This window comes from Neomonachus schauinslandi, chromosome 14, assembly GCF_002201575.2.
Source record: "Neomonachus schauinslandi chromosome 14, ASM220157v2, whole genome shotgun sequence".
NCBI lineage: Eukaryota > Metazoa > Chordata > Mammalia > Carnivora > Phocidae > Neomonachus > Neomonachus schauinslandi.
In genome coordinates this window covers 76,494,947-76,517,702 of record NC_058416.1, presented here as the reverse complement: position 1 = coordinate 76,517,702, position 22,756 = coordinate 76,494,947, and the positions used below count along the sequence as shown (strand labels likewise).

At 48.1% G+C, this 22,756-nt stretch overlaps 2 protein-coding genes across 2 annotated transcripts in view; both read right to left on the bottom strand.

Annotated features, from left to right (window-relative positions):
• Positions 1-674: 674 nt before the first annotated feature.
• On the bottom strand, positions 675-7,685 carry PLA2G1B (phospholipase A2 group IB). Its single transcript, XM_021703604.1, has 4 exons — positions 7,626-7,685; positions 4,294-4,453; positions 3,675-3,802; positions 675-887 (listed from the first exon to the last, which is right to left on the bottom strand). The coding sequence occupies exons 1-4, from the start codon at positions 7,657-7,659 to the stop codon at positions 769-771; spliced, it is 441 nt and encodes a 146-aa protein (XP_021559279.1). The 5' UTR covers positions 7,660-7,685; the 3' UTR covers positions 675-768.
• Positions 7,686-21,575: 13,890 nt separating this feature from the next.
• MSI1 (musashi RNA binding protein 1) overlaps positions 21,576-22,756 on the bottom strand; it is a 19,604-nt gene continuing 18,423 nt past the window's right edge. The window contains exons 13-14 of the mRNA XM_044921187.1: positions 22,046-22,233; positions 21,576-21,617 (exon numbers count right to left, since the gene is read on the bottom strand). Coding sequence (XP_044777122.1) covers positions 21,576-21,617; positions 22,046-22,233 — 230 coding nt within the window. The remainder of the gene's footprint in view (positions 21,618-22,045; positions 22,234-22,756) is intronic.

Here is a 22,756-nt window from a genome sequence, read left to right as displayed (position 1 = left end):
CCCCCTACTTGTGTTTCCTCTCTCGCTGTCTCTCCCTCTGTCAAAACACAAGCAGGGGGACTGGGAGAGGGAGAAGCAGGCTTCCCTCAGAGCAGGGAGCCCGACTGGGGCTCGCCCAGGACCCTGGGATCATGACCTGAGCTGAAGGCAGACGCTTAACCCACTGAGCCACCCAAGTGCCCCTGAATGAATAAAATCTTTTAAAAAATATTGTTAAAGGGAGCGCCTGGGTGGCTCAGTCGTTAAGCGTCTGCCTTCGGCTCAGGTCATGATCCCAGGGTCCTGGGATGGAGCCCGGCATCGGGCTCCCTGCTCCGCGGGAGGCCTGCTTCTCCCTCTCCCATTCCCCCTGCTTGTATTCCCTCTCTCGCTGTGTCTCTCTCTGTCAAATAAATAAATAAAATCTTTAAAAAAAAATGTTAAAGGGATTAGTTTTCTCTCTCCCCCAGCCCTGGGGATAATGAAAAAGAGGTAGGTTTTTACCTCAGAAGATATATTATGCATTTCAATCTGGCACAGAGTAAATAATCAGTTGTTAATCATTCAGGTCTTATGGTGTTCACTCCCTAGAAATAGCCCTCTAATTCAACTTCCAAGGCTAGAAGGAATGATGCTCACAAAAAACTAAGAAGAGACTTAGAGACACAGAGAATGAAACAGTCTCCAAACCTGAGGCCTTTCAATAAAGTGCTTTATTGGAGGAGACAGGGTAAGGTGAAGGCTATGCGGTACATAGGGATGATGCTTTCCCAGGGGGATGCTCAATCACTAACAGTACTTCTTGGTGTCCAGGTTCTTGTGCTCTTTGTTATATGGGGCCTTTGAAAAGCAGATGGCAGCATTGCGGTCGCAGTTGCAGATGAAGGCCTGGCACTCTTTGTTTTTGTCTGTAAAAGAGCAAGAGGAGAGGACTGAGCCAAGGTAGATCCTGCTTTGTCCAATCTGGGGGCGGGAAGAATTAGCTGGAATAATCTTGTAGCCATTCTATTGATACAAATTTAGGGTTGACAGATTTTTTTTTTTAAGATTTTATTTATTTATTTGAGAGAGAGAGAATGAGAGACAGAGAGCACGAGAGGGAAGAGGGCAGAGGGAGAAGCAGACCCCCTGGAGCAGGGAGCCCGATGTGGGACTCGATCCCGGAACGCCAGGATCATGACCTGAGCCGAAAGCAGTCGCCCAACCAACTGAGCCACCCAGGCGCCCTAGGGTTGACAGATTTAACAAATAAAAATACCAGACTATCAGATAAACAATAAATGCAGTGTTTGGAATGTAGAATAAAAAAAATGTTCATTGTCTATCTGAAAGTCAAATTTAATTGGGCAACATGTGTATAATCTGGCAATCCTACGCGTGATGGGTGCCTTTTGGGAAGTCCTATTTGACTTAAAATGAGCTTTTGGGGCACCTGCGTGACTCAGTCAATTAAGCATCTGCCTTTGACTCAGGTCGTGATCCCAGGGTCCTGGGATGGAGCCCCACATCGGGCTCCCTGCTCAGCGGGGAGCTGCTTCTCCCTCTGCCCCTCCCCCTGCTTGTGCTCTCTCTTTCAAATAAATAAAATCTTTAAAAAAAAATGAGCTCTTAAAACTCATATAGCTATAGATCTCTGATAACGTAGGCAAGCAACTTTAAAGCAATATGGAAGGGCGCCTGGGTGGCTCAGTTGGTTAAGCGTCTGCCTTCCACTCAGGTCATGATCCCAGGGTCCTGGGATCGAGTCTCGCATCGGGCTCCCTGCTGTGGGGAGCCTGCTTCTCCCTCTCCTCCCCACTTGTGCTATCTCACTGTCTCTGTCTCTCTCAAATAAATAAAATCTAAAAAAAAAAAAAAATTAAAAAAATAATAAAATAATAAAATAAAAAAAATCTTAAAAAAAAAGGCAATATGGAAAACACTAAAACATATACTCAAGGCAGCAAAATATTGTACATCTCACCTTAGTGAAGTTTAGCAAGGCAATTTCTCTACTTTATAGCACATATTTAAAAAATTACAAAATGTTTTTACAGTAGAATATTATACAGATATTTAAAATAATTAAGTATACCCATATGTGGACATGTTTCCAAGATATTTTACTAAAGGAAAATGAAGGGCAATATATCCAACTGGTTATTTTGGGAGGTAGGATTATAGGCATCTTCTCCTTTCTGTGATACACCTCTGAAGAGTTTGAAATTACATTACTTTGGCCTTGTTTACCTTTTTAACCAAAAGAAACAACAACAATAACTTTTAAAATGAGTTTCAATTTTGTTACCCATAATTTAATTACGTACCTCTACTTATATTCAGTAATCTTTTATTTTATTAAAAGATTTTATTTATTTGTCAGATTGAGAGAGAGAGAGGGAGTGAGTCAAAGAGCACAAGCAGGGGGAGCAGCAGGCAGAGGGAGAGGGAGAAGCAGGCTCCCTGCTGAGCAAAGAGCCTGATGTGGGGCTCGATCCCAGGACGCCGGGATCATGACCCTAGCTGAAGGCAGACGTGAAACGACTGAGCCACCCAGGCGCCCCTGGTAATTTTTCTCTTGGCCGGGGCGCCTGGGTGGCTCAGTCGTTTCGCCTCTGCCTTTGGCTTGGGTCATGATCCCAGGGTCCTGGGATCGAGCCCCGCATGGGGCTCCCTGCTCCGCGGGAAGCCTGCTTCTCCCTCTCCCACTCCCCCTGCTTGTGTTCCCTCTCTTGCTGTCTCTCTCTGTCAAATAAATAAAATCTTTATTTAAAAAAATTTTTCTTTCTTGGCCTCCTGGATTTGAATTGTGGTTATTCCAAGATTGTATGTACAGTTTTGAAAAATGGGACCCGTCTGTGGGTGCGTAGTAGAGAGTAGTGCAAATCCAGATGCTGGCCTAGCATGACAATACCCTTCACCTCTCTGAATCGTCTGCTCTTCAGAACTACCTTCCTGAACGGACATACTTCACCAGGAGCTCTGCATAACTTAGTGGTTAAGACCAGAACCTTTGATATCAGAAACAACTGAGTTCAAATGCTGGCCTTTCCACTTAGAAGCTGTGTCATTTGGGGCAAGTAGCTATTTTGAGTCTCAGCTTTCTCACCTGGAAAATGGGGTTATTAAAACCTTAGCCTAGCACCTGGGAGGTAATAAGAAACTCATAAATGGTAGTTCTAAACTCTTTTTTATGAAATAACGAAGCTGTATAGCATGGCAGTTAAGAGCAGAGACTTTGGAGTCATATAGACCTGTGTTCAAAACCAAACACCACGGGGCGCCTGGGTGGCTCAGTCGTTAAGCGTCTGCCTTTGGCTCAGGTCATGGTCCCAGGGTCCTGGGATCGAGCCCCACATCGGGCTCCCTGCTCCGCGGGAAGCCTGCTTCTCCCTCTCCCCCCTGCTTGTGTTCCCTCTCTCACTGTCTCTCTCTCTCTCTCTCAAATAAATAAATAAAATCTTAAAAAAAAAAAAAACCAAACACCACCATGTATGAGCTGTGTGCCCCACGGCAATTGGCTCAGCCTTCTGAGCCTTCGTTTCGTCATCAGTTAAATGGGTATAATAATAATACCGATCACCTAGGGTTTTTGCCAGGATTCAAGGAGACACAGCCTGGCGCCAACGAAGTGATTGATAAATGGTGGATATCATTACTATTATTTCCTCCCCTGTCTATTGAGGGCTGACAAGCCAACAAGAGACTAAACATACCGCTGCAGGTAATCTCAGAGCCAGAGCATGAGTATGAGTAGGTTTTGGTGTAGGGGTTGTCCAGGAGGAATTTACAGCTGTCCAGCTTCTTGGCTTCTGAGTAGCAGTGGTCGTGCGTCTGGCAACACCTGGAGAGGGGCAGGGAAGCAGGTCAGCCTCGGGAACAGGTAGGGATGATTTAGCTGACATGCTCCGGAAGATATTGGTCCTGTGGCTTGAAAAAACTTTAGTCCTTCATGTTTATTTATGGCGATTTAAAAATGGTCGCAGGCATATAGTACAATCATATATTCTGAAGATGCAGTGAGAGTCTTAACCCCTGCTGGGGGGTTAAGAGGACAATTGAATCTTCTCTGCAGTGTCTTGTGTTGCGATGTTCTGCCACTAGAGGGCAGCAGCACCCGCTACTACTTAAATCTCCAACCTTTCGCTTTTTCCTCCTGATAGAGCATTGGATTCAGGGTCCTCTTGGAGCATGTTTGTTTATGACAAGAGGTGAAAATATGTTATCTTTAGCAAATATGCAACTCCCCTTTCTGTGCCTCCTCGTGAGATCCTTGGATTGTGCCCTCCCCCCACCCCACGGTCACTCCGCCCTCTCTGCCGATCGATCACTCACTTGTCCAGTTCATCCACAGGGGTGCCGGATCCACCCAGGCCACAGTAGCAGCCGTAGTCGTTGTACTCCTGCAAGGGGCTACTGCTGGGGATCGTGCACTTGATCATGTTGCGAAACTGCCACACTGCCCGCGGGCTGATGCCCTCATCGGCAGCGGCCACTGCAAGAAGACACAGCCAGAGTTTAAATACGTCCTGATTATCAGCTCCGCCAGCGCCCAGGAGCCCCGCTCACTGCTTGCCTGCTCTCTGGCCCCACGCTGCCCCCCGCACCCCACCAGCTGCCTCCTCGGAAGAGAGCTGGATGCAGGAACCTGGTAATGTGAGTAGGGATTTTTTTCTTTTTGGAAAACGTTTTAAAAAATAATTTGTTATTGAGATAAAGTTCACATAACATAAAATTCACCATTTAACCACTTAAAATGTACATTTCAGTGGTTTTTAGTATACTCACAGAGTTGTGGAACCATCACCACTCATTCCAGAACATTTTCATCACCCCCAAAAGAATACCCTGTACCCATTAGCGATTGTTCCCCGTGCCCCTCTGGCAATCACCAAAATGCTTTCTGTCTGTATGGATTTGCCTCTTCTGAACACTTCATGTAAATGGAATCGTACAACATGTGGCCTCTTGTGATTGGCTTCTTTCACTTAGCATAATGTCTTTGAGGTTCATCCACATTGTACCATATAACAGTACTTCATTCCTTTTTATAACTGAATAGTATTCCACTGTATGGACAGACCCACATTTTGTTTATCCATTCATCATATGATGGACATCTGGGTTTATAATTTTTGGCTCTTATGAATAGTGCTGCTATTAACAGTTGCATCCTAGTTTTTGTGTGAACATATGTTTTCAGTGGGGTCCCCATTATTTATCCAACAAATATTTATTGAGCACCTACAATGGCCCAGTCACTGCCCTAGGAACTGGAGATACATCAGCGAGCAAATAGAAAATCTATAACATCATTGAACTTATGTCCTAGTTGGGGGAGAAACCAATAAGCAATAAATGAAATAAATAAGGGAATTGGATATTGTGTTAGAGGGTGGAAAAATTGGAACATGGTAAGTGGGATCTAAAATGGGTTAGGTGGGGGGTGCCTGGGTAGCTCAGTCGTTAAGCATCTGCCTTGGGCTCAGGTCATGATCCCAGAGTCCTGGGATCGGGATCGAGCCCTGCATCGGTCTCCCTGCTCAGTGGGGAGCCTGCTTCTCCCTCTCCCTCTGCCCCTGCTTGTATTCCCTCTCTCGCTGTCTCTCTCTTAATAAATAGATAAAATCTTAAAATAAAATAAAATGGGTTAGGTGGGGAATGGTGGGGTTGAGATGGGGCAGGAGTATAAGGAGTAGTCAGGAGACCTGGGTGGCCTACCATCCTCAACAGGACAAGCTATTTTCTGCCTCAGGGCCCATGCACCTGTTGTTTCCTCTGCCAGCATGCTTGTCATCTCACTTTTCAAAAAGCTGGAGGATCTTGGTTTAAATGCCACCTCCTCAGGGCACCAGGGTCATGGGATTGAGCCCTGCATCGGGCTCCACACTCAGTATGGGGTCTGTTTGGGATTCTCTCTCCCTCTCCCTCTGCCTCTCCCCCGCTTTCTCACTCTCTCTCTCAAATAAATAAACCTTAAAAAAAAAAATGCCACCTCCTCTTTCTTGACCACCCAAGCCAAGTGGCTCTTCTGCTATCACTTTTCTTTATGTCCTTTGCTTCTTCGTACCTCTAGCAGTCTGTCTCCATCTATTTATTTAATGCTTCCTGCTCGCTGGACTATAAACTCAAGGCCTCAGGGCTTTTATTCCCCAGAGCCTGATGCATAGTAGGCGCTCTGTAAGTATATGATGAGTTATATGAATGAAATAATCAACACACCAATTAAGGAAAGTACCCGACACATAGTAGGTGCTCAATAAATATCTAATGAATATGTTTTTAAGAAGTCTGCTTGTAGCACAAGGTTTGGCACAACAGACTCAGGAAGCAGGACCCCTTTACCTCATTTTCAGAGCCATAGCCTGTGAAATTTGGTACCCTAAAGAGAAGAGGGCACTATATGATTTTGGGGTCCCCTTCAATCGGCTGCCAGTATCATCTCTTTGCCCCACACCTTGCCCTTTCTTCCTTTGATCTGTTGTGCGCACTGGAGCTGCTCCATATGTTTAAACCCCAGGGCAGGAGCACCTGGGTGGCTCAGCCGGTTAAGCGTCCGACTGTTGGTTTTGGCTCACATCATGGTCTCAGGGTTGTGAGATTGAGCCCCGTGCTCAGGGTGGAGTCTGCTTAGGTTCCTTTCTCCCTCTGCCCCTCCCCCCTCAAATAAATAAATAAATCTTAAAAAACAATTAAACCCCAGGGCAAAGTAAGGGTGGCGGCTGGTCACTCTCCCCTATGAGCAGCCTCCGTACTGGCAGCAGACAGGAATGGCCTGGCCACCTTGGCCCATCTCCAGACCTCCCTCCTGCCTCCCTGTTTTCTCTGTCTCTGATCCAGCCAGCTCTGTTCTTTGCACAGGCCAGACCTGCACACAGCTCTTCTCATGTGTGTGCCTGTGTATGTGTGCATGTTTGTATGTGTTTGTGTGTGCGTGTGTGTGTGTGTGCGTGTCTGTTCCCTAGGCAAGGAGCATGGATTTTTCATCTATGAGTCCTCAGTCTCAACCCAGAGCCTGATACCTCGGAGCCTCTGATACATCAATGTGGAATGAATGAAAGAATGATGAATGAATGAGGTGGGATCTGAATCCCAATGTATCTGATTCCATTCATTCATTCAGTAAATGGCACCAACAGCTCTATCCTTGCTCTCATGGAGCCCATGCTTCTGTGGGGGTGGAGAATAAAAAGGAAATGAATTGGGGCACCTGGCTAGCTCAGTTGGTAGAGCATGAAGTTCTTGATCTCAGGGTCTTGAGTTCAAGCCCCAGGTTGGGGTAGAGTTTACTTAAAAATAAATAAATAATTAGTTTAATTTAAGTAAAGCTTTAAAAAGAGGAACTGAATCAACAAGAAACAAGATACAAATTGCAGGCAAAGGTAGGTGCTGGGAAGACCCCATACCAAGGCCATGCGGTGGACAGAAAGGAGAAAGGTCTCTCTTCGCTCAGGTGGGCTGGTAGGCCCTTCTGAGAGGGATCGTCTGAGTTCGGACCTAAGGCTGAAAAGGTGCCAGCTGTTGGGGGGACTTGAGGGAACCCCAGCATGGGTTCTGTTAAGCCCGATAGAGAGCTCCAGGTCCAGCCAGCCCTGTTAGCTGTAGCCCCCAATCCCGAGGAGTGAGATCTTAGCACCGAAGGGACGGGACCGGGGAGACTTGCTTACCTATGAGTAGAGCAGCCAATACAAGGAATTTCATTTTGTTGTCAAGTTGGTGAGCAAGAGGAAGGACTAAAGTCACTTATGGCCTCCTGCTTTATACCCACACTGTGTCCCCAAGATAAGGCTGTAGTATTTGCTTTGCTCCAAACCTGCTCTGAGTTGGCCTTGACTCTGTGGCCGGAATAACCTTTACCAACAAGCAAGCCCTGGGAGCAAGGGATCTTGGAAGTGGTGTATGTATTTTCTTTTTTTTTTTTTTAAGATTTTATGTATTTGCGAGAGAGAGAATGAGAGACAGAGAACATGAGATGGGGGAGGGTCAGAGAGAGAAGCAGACTCCCTGCTGAGCAGGGAGCCCGATACGGGACTCGATCCCGGGACTCCAGGATCACGACCTGAGCCGAAGGCAGTCGCTTAACCAACTGAGCCACCCAGGCGCCCCGTGTATGTATTTTCATTAGCACCTTTTAATGGAAGAGATTATTTCTGGAGGTTGCATGGCTTGGAACCTTGACCCTCACCCCACCCCCTTTGCACTCAGCCTAATTCTATCATTGCCTCCAAGCCTTCTCATGGGCCTGGGTCTCAGCTGTGGGTCTCAGTGAGTAGTCCCTACCAATCATGCATTTGGCAGATGAGTAAACAGGTTCAGAGAGGTGAGGTTGACTTGCCTGAGGTCACGCAGCCAGCAAATGGCAGAGCAGGGGCCCAAACTTAGGCATGTCTAATTCTTTTTTTTTTTTTAATTTTTTTTTTTTATTAAGCATGTCTAATTCTAAGGCACATGTTTTATTTTTCCCCACCACATTAATACTGCCCCCTCCCCCTTTCCCCAATGTGGGTTTGTAAGGGGCTTTGGAGTTCCAAAGGCTTGGATCTGACTTGTAGAATAAAATAAATAAATAAATAAATAAATAAATAAATAAATAAATAAATAAGGGGGTGCTTGGGTGGCTCAGTCGTTAAGTGTCTGCCTTCCGCTCAGGTCATGATCCCAGGCTCAGCCTGAGGAAAAGCTGGAAGTGGCCACACCCTGATGTGAACCCATACCTGCCTCTTCCCACTGAGCCCTTGCCCTCCATCCTGGCATGGTTATGCCATGTCCGAGTCAGTACAGAATCCAGTGGCCTAATCCTAACCCGGTGGCTTCTGCTCAAGCATTCCAGGATTCCAGCTCTCTCTACTTTTCCCTTGGGTGTGCACCAGGGCCAAAAAAGAAGAAATCCATCTGGAAGCGCTCCCATGTTTTGTCCCAAACCAGGAGCCCCAGGAAAATTCCTTCAGCTAATGAGTTAACACTGAAACAGCATTTAGTAAGCAGATGGGGAAACTGAGGCCCAGAAAGAGCAAGCGATTTATTTGCTTGGGCCTGACTCTGCCTGCATTCGGCCTGGGATCATTTCAAGTCATCCGACTCTTCATATGTCTGAGGTTTCTACATTGGTCCAATATAGTAGCCATCAGCCCCCTGTGGCTATCTAAATCCATTACAATTAAATAATATATTTTTTAAAGATTTTATTTATTTATTTGACAGAGAGAGACACAGAAAGAGAGGGAACACAAGCAGGGGAGGGTGAGGGAGGGAGAAGCAGGCCTCCTACAGAGCAGGGAGCCTGACGCGGGGCTTGATCCCAGGACCCTGGGACCATGACCTGAGCTGAAGGCAGACACTTAACAACTGAGCCACCCAGGCGCCCCACAATTAAATAATATTAAAAATTAGTTTCTCAGCCCCACTAGCCACTTTTCAAGTGTTCAGTAGCTACATGTGGCTGGTGGCCACTGTGCCTCACAGAAATAGAACGTTTCCATCGTCCCAGAGGGTTCTACTGGACAGTGCTGCTTGGGATGACAGAGACTCAGTGCCCACCGAGAGGTGGGTGGAGGCTGGGAGAGCCTTGGGGGAGAAAGTAAGGTTAGCTCAGGACCCCACATCAACCTGATGAAAGGGTCTTCCCCTTTAGCCTCCACAATGGGTGACGGCTACCCAAGGAAAGGGAAGACTTGGCCAACAAAATGCTAAGTCCCTCTTGTGTGGGTTCTCCGGGGTCAGAATGAAACAGAGGAACAGGCACTGCTCCTGTTGGGTCTGAGGAAAGAGGAGAAGCTGGTGCTACGAAATCCTCTAAGGCTAATAGTATTAAGTCCCATTTCCTGAGCACTAACTCTATTCCAGGTCCCATGCTAAGAACCTGGCATAAACGTCCGAGGTGGGTCCAGTTACAAAACTCCATTTTGCAGAGAAGACGATCAGAGAGGTTAAGGGACTGCCCCGGTGTCCCATAGCAGGACCAAGATGTGAGTTGGATCTGGTGCTTATGATACCACAATATCACCTCATGACAGGGAATTGTAGTGCTGGGTGAGAGTGCTTGAGGCCCCTTGAGGCCAGAAAGAGGGTTAGTCCTGTCTACTTCCCTCCTTTTCTCCTCCTCCCTCCACCAGCTGGAGGCTTGCCACAAAGGCAGGCTGAACACATTCCCATGTGCATTTTGTGCTGGGGCTTAGGCAAAGCCCCTGGTTGGGGAGGGGTCAGGCTACTACCAGACCCCTCTTCCCCTGGACAGAGATGTGTGAAATGAGGAATGCACCCCGCCAGGCCCCTACACTCTTTGTACCATGACCTTAGGCTGCCCCCAGAATCATGCACAGGTGTGTACCACACAGCTTCTCCCAGCCTGGGAAGAACACACCCTCCAGTGGAAAGAACAGCTAAGGACAGCTTCTTGGCTCCTTCAGGTGACGGCGTACCCACACTCCAGCAAGGTCACACCTGCCCCACCCCTGAAAGACAAGGCTCTTGCTGTCAGGAAATGCTTAAAAGCAGTTAATGGCTACCACGTGCTGAGCACTTCTGTTTGCTTGGCACTGTGTTGAGAGCTTCACGTGCGTGGCTTTCCAGCCTAGCAACAATCCTCTGACATAGTTATGCTTGTTGTCACCATCTTCCCCTCTTTTACAGATGGTGACACAGGTTCAGAGAGCTTAAGTCACGGGCCCAAAGTCACACAGCTAGAAAGTGGTAGGGCTGGGATTGGAACCTGTGTGCACCTGCCTCGTAGTCCCGAGCCCTCTTCAACAACAACAACAACAGCAAAACAGCAACAACAGCAAACACTCCTTGAGCGCTAGGCCAGGAAAGATCCTAAGAGCTTTACGCAGGAGACCCTATGATTAAGGACTATTACAGATGAGCACATTGAGGCCGTATCCCAAAGTATCCAAACCTTTTTTCCCATAGCCAAACCATCCAGCGAAGGAGTTCTTTATGTAGTCCAGATAGTAACTTCTTATCAGATAGATCATTTGCAAATATCTTCTCCCATTTCGTAGGTCACTTTTCACTTTGTTGTGTCCCCCCCACCTTTTTTTTCTAATTTTAATTTATTCCTTTGAGAGAGAGAGAGAGAGCACAAGCTGGGGGCGGGGGTGGACGGTCAGAGGGAGAAGCAGACTCCCCGAAGAGCAGGGAGCCCAATGTGGTGCTCAATCCCAGGACCCCGGGATCATGACCTGAGCTGGAGGCAGATGCTTTAACCGAATGAGCCCCTGTTGTGTCCTTTTAAGCACGAACATTTTTCAGTTTGATGTAGTCCTATTTGCTTTTGTTGCCTTTTGCTTTTGGTGTCATATCTAAGAAATCATTACCAACTCCAATAGCATGAAGCTTTTCCTCTATGCTTTCTCCTAGGAGTTTTGTAGTTTTAGGTCTCACATTTAGGTTTTTAATCCATTTTGAACTTTTTTTTTTTTTAAGTAAACTCTAACCCCAATGTGGGGCTTGAACTCATGACCCCAAGATCAAGAGTCACATGCTCTAGGGGCATGTGCCTGGCTCACTCAGTAGAGCATGCGACTCTTGATCTCGGCGGGGTGGGAGGAGGTCCTGAGTTCAGACCACATGCTGGCTGTAGAGATTATGGGAGATTACTTAAATTAAAAAAAAAAGAGTCACATGCTCTGCCAACTGAGCCAGTCAGGTGCCCCTGAGCTCATTTTTGTAGATGGCATAGGATAAGGGTCCAACTTCATTCTTCTGCATGTGGATATCTAATTTTTCCAACACAATTTGTTGAAGACATTGTCCTTTCCACATTGAATGACCTTGGCACCCTTGTCGGAGATCATTTGCCCATGTAAGTGAGGGTTTATTTCTGGGCTCTCTACTCTGTTCCACTGGTCTGTGTCTGTCTATATGCCTGTTTTGATTACTGTAGTTTGTAGTATGTTTTTGTTTGTTTTACTTTGTAATATGTTTTGAAATCAAGAAGTATGAATCCTCCAACTTTTTCTTTCTTTTTTTTTTTTTTGAAGATTTTATTTATTTATTTGTCAGGTAGAGAGCACAAGCAGGGGGAGTGGGAGAGGGAGAAGCCCGCTCCCCACTGAGCAGGGAGCCCAATGCGGGGCTCGATCCCAGGACCCCGGGATCATGACCTGAGCCGAAGGCAGATACTTAACCAACTGAGCCACCCAGTTGTCCCTGTAAAGATTTTATTTTTAAGTAATCTCTACATACAATGTGGGGCTTGAACTTAAAACCCTGAGATCAAGTCACATGCTTCACCTACTAAGCCTGCCAGGTGCCCCAGTGTTTTACTTTTTTTTTTTTAAAGATTTTATTTATTTATTTGAGAGAGGGAGGGCAAGCTGGGGGAGAGGCAGAGGGAGAGAGAGAAGCAGGCTCCCCGCTGAGCAGGGAGCTCAATGCAAGGGCTCGATCCCAGGACCCCCGGATCATGACCTGAGCCAAAGGCAGACGCTTAACCAATTGACCCACCCAGGCGCCCCAGTGTTTTATTATTTTTGATGCTACTGTAATTGGAAATGTTTTCTTAATTTCCTTTTCCAATTATTCATTGTTAGTGTGTAGAAACATACTTGATTTTTGAGTGTTGATTTTATAGATTGCAACTTTACTAAATTCGTTTATTAATTCTATCAGTTTTTTTGTGGACTCTTTCCTTTTTTAAAAGATTTATTTATTTATTTATTTTTAGATTTTATTTATTTGTTTTTGCGAGAGAGAGAGAGAGAGAGGAGAGTGTACAAGCCGGGGGAGGGGCAGAGAGAGAAGCAGACTCCCCACTGAGCTGGGAGCCCGATAAGGGACTCCATCCCAGGACCCTGGGATCATGAACTGAGCCAAAGGCAGACGCTTAACCGACTGAGCCACCCAGACGCCCCTATTTTATTTTAGAGACAGAGAGAGAAAGCAGGCAGAGGGGCAGAGGGAGAAGGAGAGAATCCCAAGCAGACTCCCTGCTGAGGGCCGTGCCTGATATGGGGCTCAGTCCCACAACCTGACCCGAAATCAAGAGTCAGATGCTTAACCGACTGAACCACCCAGGCACCCCTCTTTAGGGTTTTCTACATATACGATCATGTCATCTGTGAACAGAGATAAGTTTACTTCTTCCTTTCCAATTTGGATGGCTTTTATTTCTTTTTCTTGCCTCATTATTCTGGCTAGGACTTCCAATACTATGTTGAATAGAAGCAGCCAGAGTGGACATCCTTGCCTTGCTCCTAATTTAAGAGGAAAAGCTTTGAGTATGAATTCTTGTTGAGATTTTATTATTTTTTCTGAAGTGGGCTCCATGCTGGGCTTGAACTCACGACCCCCAGATCAAGACCCAAGCTGAGATCAAGAGTCAGATGCCTAACCGACTGAGACACCCAGGTGCCCCTTAAGATTTTATTTTATTTTACTTTTAAGATTTTATTTATTTATTTGACAGAGAGAGACACAGTGAGAGAGGGAACACAAACAGGGGGAGTGGGAGAGGGAGAAGCAGGCCCCCCGCCAATCAGGGAGCCCGATGCATGGCTCGATCCCAGGACTCTGGGATCACGACCCAAGCCAAAGGCAGACACCCAACAACTGAGTCACCCAGGCGCCCCTTAAGATTTTATTTTTAAGCACTCTCTACATCCAACGTGGGACTTGAACTCACAACTCTGAGATCAAGAGTCGCCTGCTCCATACACTGAGCCAGCCAGGCATCCCTCAGTATAAATTTTTTAAAACGTAACTATAATGCCATGATCATACTTAATAAAAATAACAATTTTTTAGTGTTATCTAATACTCAGACCATTTTTGGAGACCTTTGAGTGTCTCAAAATGGTTTTTTTTTGCACTTAGTTTTTCCAAATTATATCCAAATAAGTTACACCTATTTTTATACATGAATCAAATATTGTATGAAAGAAGAAAAATAAAGAAAAACAAAACAACTATGAGATCAGAAGCACCCAGTTTGGAAGTCCCACCTTGCCACTCAGCAGCTATGTGACTAGGTAAGATACTTCAGATCTCTGAGCTACTGTTTCCCCCTGTGTCGGATGTAAGAGGGGGATTAGTGTGATCAGCACAGAGAGCACTGAGCCCCTTGTGTGGCCTGTTGGGAGGTTTCCAGAAGGCCTTAGGTAACACTGGGCTGGGTTTAACTTAGCAGAGGTCTCCCTAGGTGCTGATTCCCATCCCTCCTCTTACCAAACTGTGTCTCCAGTTGCATCTGAGCTCAGCTGAGAGTATTTCTCAAACTGAGCACAACCACCAAGGAAGCTGGTCTTCCTCAAAGCCCACATCTTCAGGAATCCAGGAGCTCCTCCAAACACCCCCTCCCCTCACCCCTTTCTCCATCCAGCCCCATCACGAGCCATACCCTTCTTTCAACCTAAAACATCCTGGTCCTCGTCCAGCATCTCTTGCCTCCATGCTCACAGCAGCCTCCTCAATATCTCCCTGCTCCCCTCCACAAGGTCCTCTCTCAGATCTGTCCCCATTGTATTTCCAAAGCAAACCTCATTCATCACTCTTCCACCCCATTGCCTAACACCCTTCATACCTTCCCAGTGGCTCTATATAAGAAACAAAACCAGGGATGCCTGGGTGGCTCAGATGGTTAAGCATCTGCCTTCAGCTCAAGTCATAATCCCAGGGTCCCGGGATCGAGTCCCACATTGGGCTCCCTCCTCAGCAGGGAGCCTGCTTCTCCCTCTGCTTCTTCCCTCTGCTCTTGCTCTCTCTCTCTCTCACAAATACATAAATAAGTTCTTAAAACAAAAACAAAACCAGCCTAGAGACTCATCTGCCCCTACTAACCTCTCAGTATGGAGTGGGGTGGGATACCTTCTACTCCAGCCCCAATGGCCTTCCTTGGGCTCGTGATTAAAGGCTTCATGTCTCTCCCCACTTCAAGCTTTTGCACCTGCTGGTCTCTCCTCCTGGTATACTACTCCCACTGCACTTCCTAATTACTCTTCCTTCTTCCTTCCCCTCCCCCTTCCTTTCCCTTCCCCCTTCCCTTTTCTTCTCAGTAATCTCTATGTCCAACATGGGGCTTGAACTCACAACCTGAAGATCAAGAGTCCAAGATAAAGAGTTGTATGCTCTACCAAATGAGCCATCCAGGTGTCCCTTACTCTTCTTTTGGATCCCAGTTGACCTTGACCCTCCTCCCCACACACACACCCATACTAAATCAATGCTTTAAGGTGACCAGTTGTCCTGGTTTTCCAGGGAATGAAGGGTTCTTGGGACTCGGAACTTCCTGTTTGCAAAGCAGGATGAGTTGGTCACCCTATTAGTGCCTAACACATGGTCTTGCACACAGTGGATGCTAAGGGAATCTTTGTTGAGTGAATGCGTGAACTGCAGCTGTTGGTCCCACTCAGGAGGGGGCAGCCGCTGCTGAGCTCTGATCACACATTTCCAGGCATCTGGGGCAGTCTGATATTGATAGTAATTACTATTCACCAAGCACTTACTCTGTGCCTTGCCTGGTGTTGAGTCCTCTCTGTTCGCCCTCACATTTAATTCTCAATCACCCAAGTTACGGGTAGCACTCTCATTTTATTGAGGTGAAATTCCCGTAACATAAAATTAACCATTTTATTTATTTACTTATTTATTTTTAAAGATTTTATTTATTTGACAGAGAGAGACACAGTGAGAGAGGGAACACAAGCAGGGGGAGTGGGAGAGGGAGAAGCAGGCTTCCCGCGGAGCAGGGAGCCCGATGTGGGGCTCGATCCCAGGACCCCGGGATTATGACCTGAGCCGAAGGCAGACGCTTAACAACTGAGCCACCCAGGCACCCCTAAAATTAACCATTTTAAAGCAAACCATTCAGTGGCATTTAGTACGTTCCCAGTGTTGTGCCGGCATTGCCTCTGGTTCCAAAACACATTTATGACCTCAGAGGCCAGCCTTTAATCGTTAAGCAGTTATTCCCCATCTCCCCCTCCCCTCCTGCCCCTCCCAATCCGTTGTCTGTCTCTGTAGATTCACCTCTTCTGGATATTTCATATAAATGGAAACTTACAATATGTGGCCTTTTACATAAGTCTGGCTTCTTTATCCTTCTCCTTTGACACATGAGGAAATTGAGGCTCAGGGAGGTTGGGGAGCTGGTTCAATGTCCTTCAGCTAGGAAGGGGAAGAGCTGGGTGTTGGAACCCCCACATCTGACCATTTGGCTACACCCATACCCCGACTTCGGCCAGTTTCCCCCACCTTACTCTGTTAAGATTCTCTGAGTTCAAGGCAAACTGGAGCAAAGGGTCCAATGTTAGGTTTTTGTTTGTTTGTTTTAAATATTGGACCATAGCAATAATAACTAATATTTATTTATATTTATATTTTATTTTATTTTATTTTTTTAAGATTTTATTTATTTGACAGAGAGAGAGGCAGCGAGAGAGGGAACACAAGCAGGGGGAGTGAGAGAGGGAGAAGCAGGCTTCCTGCTGAGCAGGGAGCCTGATGCAGGGCTCGATCCCAGGACCCTGGGATCATGACCTGAGCCGAAGGCAGCCGCCTAACAACTGAGCCACCCAGCCGCCGCTATATTTTTTATTATTTTTAAAGATTTTATTTATTTGTCAGAGAGAGAGAGAGAAAGCACAAGCAGGGGGAGCGGCAGGCAGAGGGAAAAACAGGCTTCCTGCTGAGCAAGGAGCCTGATGTGGACTCGATCCCAGGACCCCGGGATCATGACCTGAGCCGAAGGTAGACACTTAATGGACTGAGCCACCCAGGTGTCCTGGGAGAGAGAGAATCTTTTTTTTTTTTTTTAAAGATTTTATTTATTTATTTGACAGAGAAATAGCGAGAGCAGGAACACAAGCAGGGGGAATGGGAGAGGGAGAAGCAGGCTTCTTGCCGAGCAGGGAGCCCGATGTGGGACTCGATCCCGGGACCCTGGGATCATGACCTGAGCCGAAGGCAGACGCTTAACGACTGAGCCACCCAGGCGCCCGGGAGAGAGAGAATCTTAAGCAGGCTCCACGCTCAGCACAGAGCCTGTCGCAGGGCTCAATTTTATGACCCTGAGATCATGACCTGAGCCAAAATCAAGAGTACACTTAACTGACTGAGCCACCCAGGCGCCCGTTTTTTTTAAACAATCTTTACACCCAACGTGGGGCTCGAACCCACAACCCTGAGATCAAGAGTCACAGGCTCTTCCGATTGAGCCAGCCAGGCACCCCAGTTTTTTTTTTTAATTGTGGTAGAATATACATAATGAAATTTCCTATTTTTACCATTTTGAGTGTACAGTTCAGTGGCGTTAATTATATTCACAATGTTTAATTTTCTACACCCGTGCAACCATTACCCTATTTATTTCCAAATTTTTCTCATTACTCCAAAGAAAAACTCTGTCACCGCTCAGAAATAATTGCCGATCCCATCCTCCCCAACTCCTGGTACCCTCTGTTCTACATTGTGTCCCAATGAATTGCCCATTCTAGGTACCTCATGTAAGTGGAATCACACAGTATTTGTCCTTTTGTGTCTGGCTTCTTTCATTTAATATAATGTCTTTTTAAAAGTATATTTTATTTTTAAGTAACCTGTACACCCAATGTGGGGCTCGAACCTACGACCCTGAGATTAAGAGTCCCATGCTCCGCCTACTTAGCCAGCCAGGTGCCCCTCATTTAGTATAATGTCTTTAAGGCTCATCCATGTTGCAGCACGTATGAGCACTTCACTCCTTTTTATGACTGAATAATATTCCGCTGTATGGCTAAAGCACATTTTTGTTTATCCATTCAACTGTTGATGGATACTTGGATTGTGTCCACCTTTTGGCTATGGTGGGTAATGCTGTTATGAACATTGGTGTGTAAGTGTCTGAGTCCCTGTTTTCGATTCCTTGGAGTATATACCTAAAAGTGGAATTGTTGGATCATATGGTAATTCAATGTTTAGCTTTTTGAGGAACCACCGGACTGTTTCTCATTGTAGATGCACCACTTTACCTTCCCACCAGCAATGCATGGGATTTCCAATATTTCCACATCCTCACCAACACTTGTTATCTCCCTACCCCCCGCCCTTTTTTTAAATAATGGCCATCCTCATGGGTGTGAAGTGGTATCTCATCATCAACGCTAAGCTTTGAGGCTGGTCAAGAGGTTGTAAATGAAACTTGGTCAAATGGAAAGTGCAGACTTTCAGGAGACGAACAGAAGGTAGGAGAAAACAGGGTGTCACTGGGGTGCCTAGACCTGAATGTACACAGAGATGGAAAAAACTCACAAAGCCAGCACCGTTTTCAAATAATTTATTAGGAATTTAAAACTGAAAATAAAACCTGGAAAAAGAAGTTACAGATGTGGAGAGAAGAGACACCGGAGGGTGGTAACTTGCTGGCTTCAAAACACCGTGTAACATCTTTTTAAAAAATTCCCCAAACAAATCAGAAAACGGAATTCCAGGGCCCTGAGCCCATGGGTGGGCCCAGTGGGGGTGGGACGGGGGTCACAAGAAGGGGAGGAGAAGGAAGCTGAGTCTCTCATGACTCAGCTCAAACGTGTAGAAAATTCAAAATAAAAACCAATAAAATGCAGCTTCTCTTTTATTAGGAAACATTAAAAAAAAAAACAAAACAAGAAAACAAAACAAAACCACGAACAGCCGCGCATCTCAGTAACAAAGATTATTGCTTTGTGTTCTCAGGGCTAATAGGTTAAGCACCTCACACAGACAATTAACTCTCCAAAGGGGGTTTTCAGGGATGGGAACTATGATGGGGGAGAGAGCTTAGGTCCCCAGCCTCAGACCTGGGGGAGAGGGACACAGAGAGGGGGACAACAGCAGGTAGGTGGGCCTCAGCCCTGCCATGCCAGCCAGGTCACTCACTGTTCATGAAGTCAGACCCTGAGCCTCTTTTTCCTTTGAAGGGGGCTTGGGGGCTCGGGGCTGCCAAGGGGCTCTGCCATGGGACCATCCTGGTGGGAAACTTCAGTGAGAGAATGTGGGGGTTCCCTGAGAAGCCCTTTGCTTTCCCCTGGGGTCCACCCCTTCCCAAAGTACCCCCTTGATGCCCGCTCATGGGGGGCTCAGAGCAGAAACCATGAAGGCCTGACCTAGGTAGGGGGCAGGGGGAGACCTTTGGAGAGTTAATTCCTTTCCAGCAGTGGCTCCGGGCGAGCCCTTCTCTTTCCTCACCCTTTGGCCCCATGCTGGGTTTTTGGGGTGAGCAGGCCCAAGGCCTTGACCCCTAGGGCCTGAGCGAGCGGGCTTGCCTTGGCCACAGTTGAGGCCTGCAAGCTTACAGTAACGGTGTCTGAGGAGGAGACAGAAACACAGGGGGACACCTTTGCCAGGTGGGGTGAGGCGATGCCCTCACCCCTAAGGGGTCTTACAGAGGGGTAGGGGCTTCACCTCACAGTATTTACATATGATACAGGACGGGATGGTTCCAGGGGCTTGGCCTGGCTGCAACCCTGTCCTTTCCAGGGCTGGAGGGAGGTGGCCAGGGGCCCACACCCACATAGACATTTTGTTCTCAGCTGGTGGGGGGGCACCTGGCCCCTTGCCCCCTGCGGCCTGGGGCTTCACATTCACAAACCTAGAAATAGTTTAAAAAACGGTTTCTTAAAAAAAAAAAAAGAAAAAAGAAAAAAAGAAAGAGAAAAGGAGAGGAAATCAGAATAAAAAACAAGCATAGGGCTTGCGGCCTGTAGCAGACCCCCTCCGCCCTCACTCTAGCTATGCACAAATACAAAAGCCTTCTGGGGGGGGGAGGGTCCTATGGGGGTGCGGCAGGGAGGGAGGGGTGCAGACCTGAGAGGGGAGAACCAGGGGGGTGGGGGCCAACCGGCTAATCCAAAATAAATAAAAGCGGGAGGAGAGGGGCAGGTGGGGGAGGGGAGCCAAGGGCGGAAGAGAGGGAGGTTAGTAGGGGAGCCAGACGCTGTCCGGGGGCAGCAGGGCAGGGGCCGGGCCCGGGGAGTTGGGGGCAGGCAGTAGCGGTCCGAGTCGCTGCGGGGGAGGGGGCGGCGGCTGCGGCTGAGGTGTCCCCGCCCCCTCGCTGGCTCACTGTGGTCCTCAGTCAGCTGCAGGCTGGGGCGCTGGAACACAGCAGGAGGTTACAGGGAGGCCCTGCGGCCACCTGCCGCCACCCCCGCCTCTCTTTGGGGCTCCCGGAGGCTCCCGGAACCCGGGTAGCCTCTCCTAGCAGAGCTCTGTTCACACACTTCGCAGGCTCTGTTCCCTGTTTGGAATGCTCTTTCCCTAGATTTTTTTTTTTTTTAAAGATTTTATTTATTTATTTGAGAGAGACAATGAGATAGAGAGAGCATGAGAGGGGGGAGGGTCAGAGGGAGAAGCAGACTCCCTGCTGAGCAGGGAGCCCGATGCGGGACTCGATCCTTGGACTCCAGGATCATGACCTGAGCTGAAGGCAGTCGCTTAACTAACTGAGCCACCCAGGTGCCCTCTTTCCCTAGATTTTTGCATGACTGGATTTATTTAAAATGTGGCACCTTCTCAGAGGCACCTTCTCTGAACCTCTAATCTGAAGTAGCCCCTTCACACATAATTTGGAAGTTCCTCATTTGTCCACTTGATTTTTGTCTGTAGAATGAGAGAGGGGCCTTGTCTGTCTCCTACATCCCTCCTTCCTGAAACGGTGCTCAACTGACTAATAGTCATTGGAATAAATGCAGGAAGGAAGGAAGGAACAAACGAAATGTCCTGGGTTCACACAGTACCCCGCGTGACCATATGTACAGAGTTCCCTCTCTCTCTCACTCTCCGGACATGAGTATATGTTGACAGTATCCCGTTTTAATGGCTGTGTAACATGCCGATGTACGCATACGCTCTGATTTACTTAACCACTTTCCTTTTGATGGGCATTTCAGTGTTTCGCAGTTTTTAATTTTTAAAAAAAAATTTTATTTAAGTAATCTCCACACCCAACATGGGGCTCAAACTCAAGACCCTGAGATCAAGAGTCACACCCTCTTCCGACTGAGCCAGCCGGGCGCCCTGGTTTTTGGCAGTTTTTTAAATAAATGCCTAGAAGTGGCCTCGTTGGGTCAAGGGCATGACTGTTTAAAACCTGGGCACACAGTGCCAGTCTGCCCTTTGGAAACCCCAAGACAAAGACAATTTACATGTTGCTTCCCCTACACCCTCATCAATGTGGGGCATTAGCAATCTTAAAAAAAAAAAAAAATATTTGTCTGACAGGTCGCGTGGACTGCCTTGTTGTGCTTTTCTTTTTTTTAAAGATTTTACCCATTTGACAGAGAGAGACACAGTGAGAGAGGGAACACAAGCAGGGGGAGTGGGAGAGGGAGAAGCAGGCTTCCCGCAGAGCAGGGAGCCGGATGCGGGGCTCGATCCCAGGACCCCGGGATCATGACCTGAGCCAAAGGCAGACGCTTAACGACTGAGCCACCCAGGCGCCCCCTTGTTGTGCTTTCCATTTAGTTTTGATGTAGCAGGCTGAGCAGGTTTCAGGTCCACTGACCACTGCAGTTATGGAAGTTCTGTCTCCCCCCTGGACTGTGGGCTCCATGAAGGCAGGGACAAGGTCTGTGGCCCAGACGGGGCTTCCTGGTGCCAGCCCTCCCAGAGCCACCCCCACCCCCAAGGCCCCGGCCCACCTCCTCACCTCCTGCCACCTGATTCCTGCTTCAGTGGTACCCATTGGTGAAAGCTGTGGCAATCAAAGGGCCCTGGGGAGAAAAGAATTTGACTCCTAGATTCCTAGGGACACAGAGAAGGCCCAGGGGCTCCTTTCTTCGGAGGAACACCGAGGTGAGGCACAGACCCTTCTCTAGCCTTGCCCATATCGCCCCCACTGCAGATGCGCTAGAAGATTCTCTGGGGTAGGGCTTGAAATCTGCATATTGCCAGTACCCTGGTTAAAATGAGGACACTCCTAAGCTAGAATCTAGCCTCCATGTGGCCAGAGACAGTGAGTCTGCGTAGTATCCCCAGAGCCCACCTAATGCCTGGCACACGGAATGAATGATGAGCCCCACTGTTCCCCCTTGGTGACCATCTTTTTCCATCCACCCTCCCTCGGCCCCCTTCTGCCCCTGCTAACAGACAAAACCTCTCCCTCCTCCAACTTCTGAGTCTTCCAGGACTGGCCACTCACCCCAAGACTGTGGCCGAAGCCGGTGCTGGGGGCGGGGCTGGCAGCGCTGATGTAACTGCTGACCCCCGAGTCCTGGTTGGCTGCCCCATAGAGCTCGGCCATGGGGCCGGGGCTTGTGGTCCCCAGGAAGCCCCCTGTGCGGCTGGGAGTTGAACCTGGAGGGGGAGCCATCGTCCAGGGGTGAGAGCCTGGCAACCCAGAAAGAAGACGGTGATAGCCCCGGCGCCCACTGCTGCCCCACGACACCCCCCTTGAACCTGTTCCACCCACCATGACCTTGAGCCTTCCCTTTCCCTCACCCCTACATCCCAGCGGGGCCTGTGGGTCCACCGGCTAGAGGTCTCCCCAAGTCCATCCACCACCACCAGCTCGTCTGTCCACTTTGCCGCCTCCTCACTGACCTCCAGGCCTCCCCTCCTGAGCCCCTGCAAATTCTCTCCCCATCCGGCAGCCGAGTGCATGTTCCAAAATCGACATCGCTCCACTGCTTCAATGTTCTGTGTCTCCCCAGGACCTGGTTCCTCCTGCCTCGTCCTCCCCACCCCCCAATCCTGTACCCCCCCCACCCCCCATACTAACTGGCCTCTGCTGGGGACACTTCTCTTTTTTGCTTTCAAATCGGAAGTTAAAGAGCCGGGCCTCTGGGAAGCCTTCCTGAGAGGCTCCATCTGTGAGCGCCTCTGGTACCTGACTGCCCCCCCCCCCCCCCCC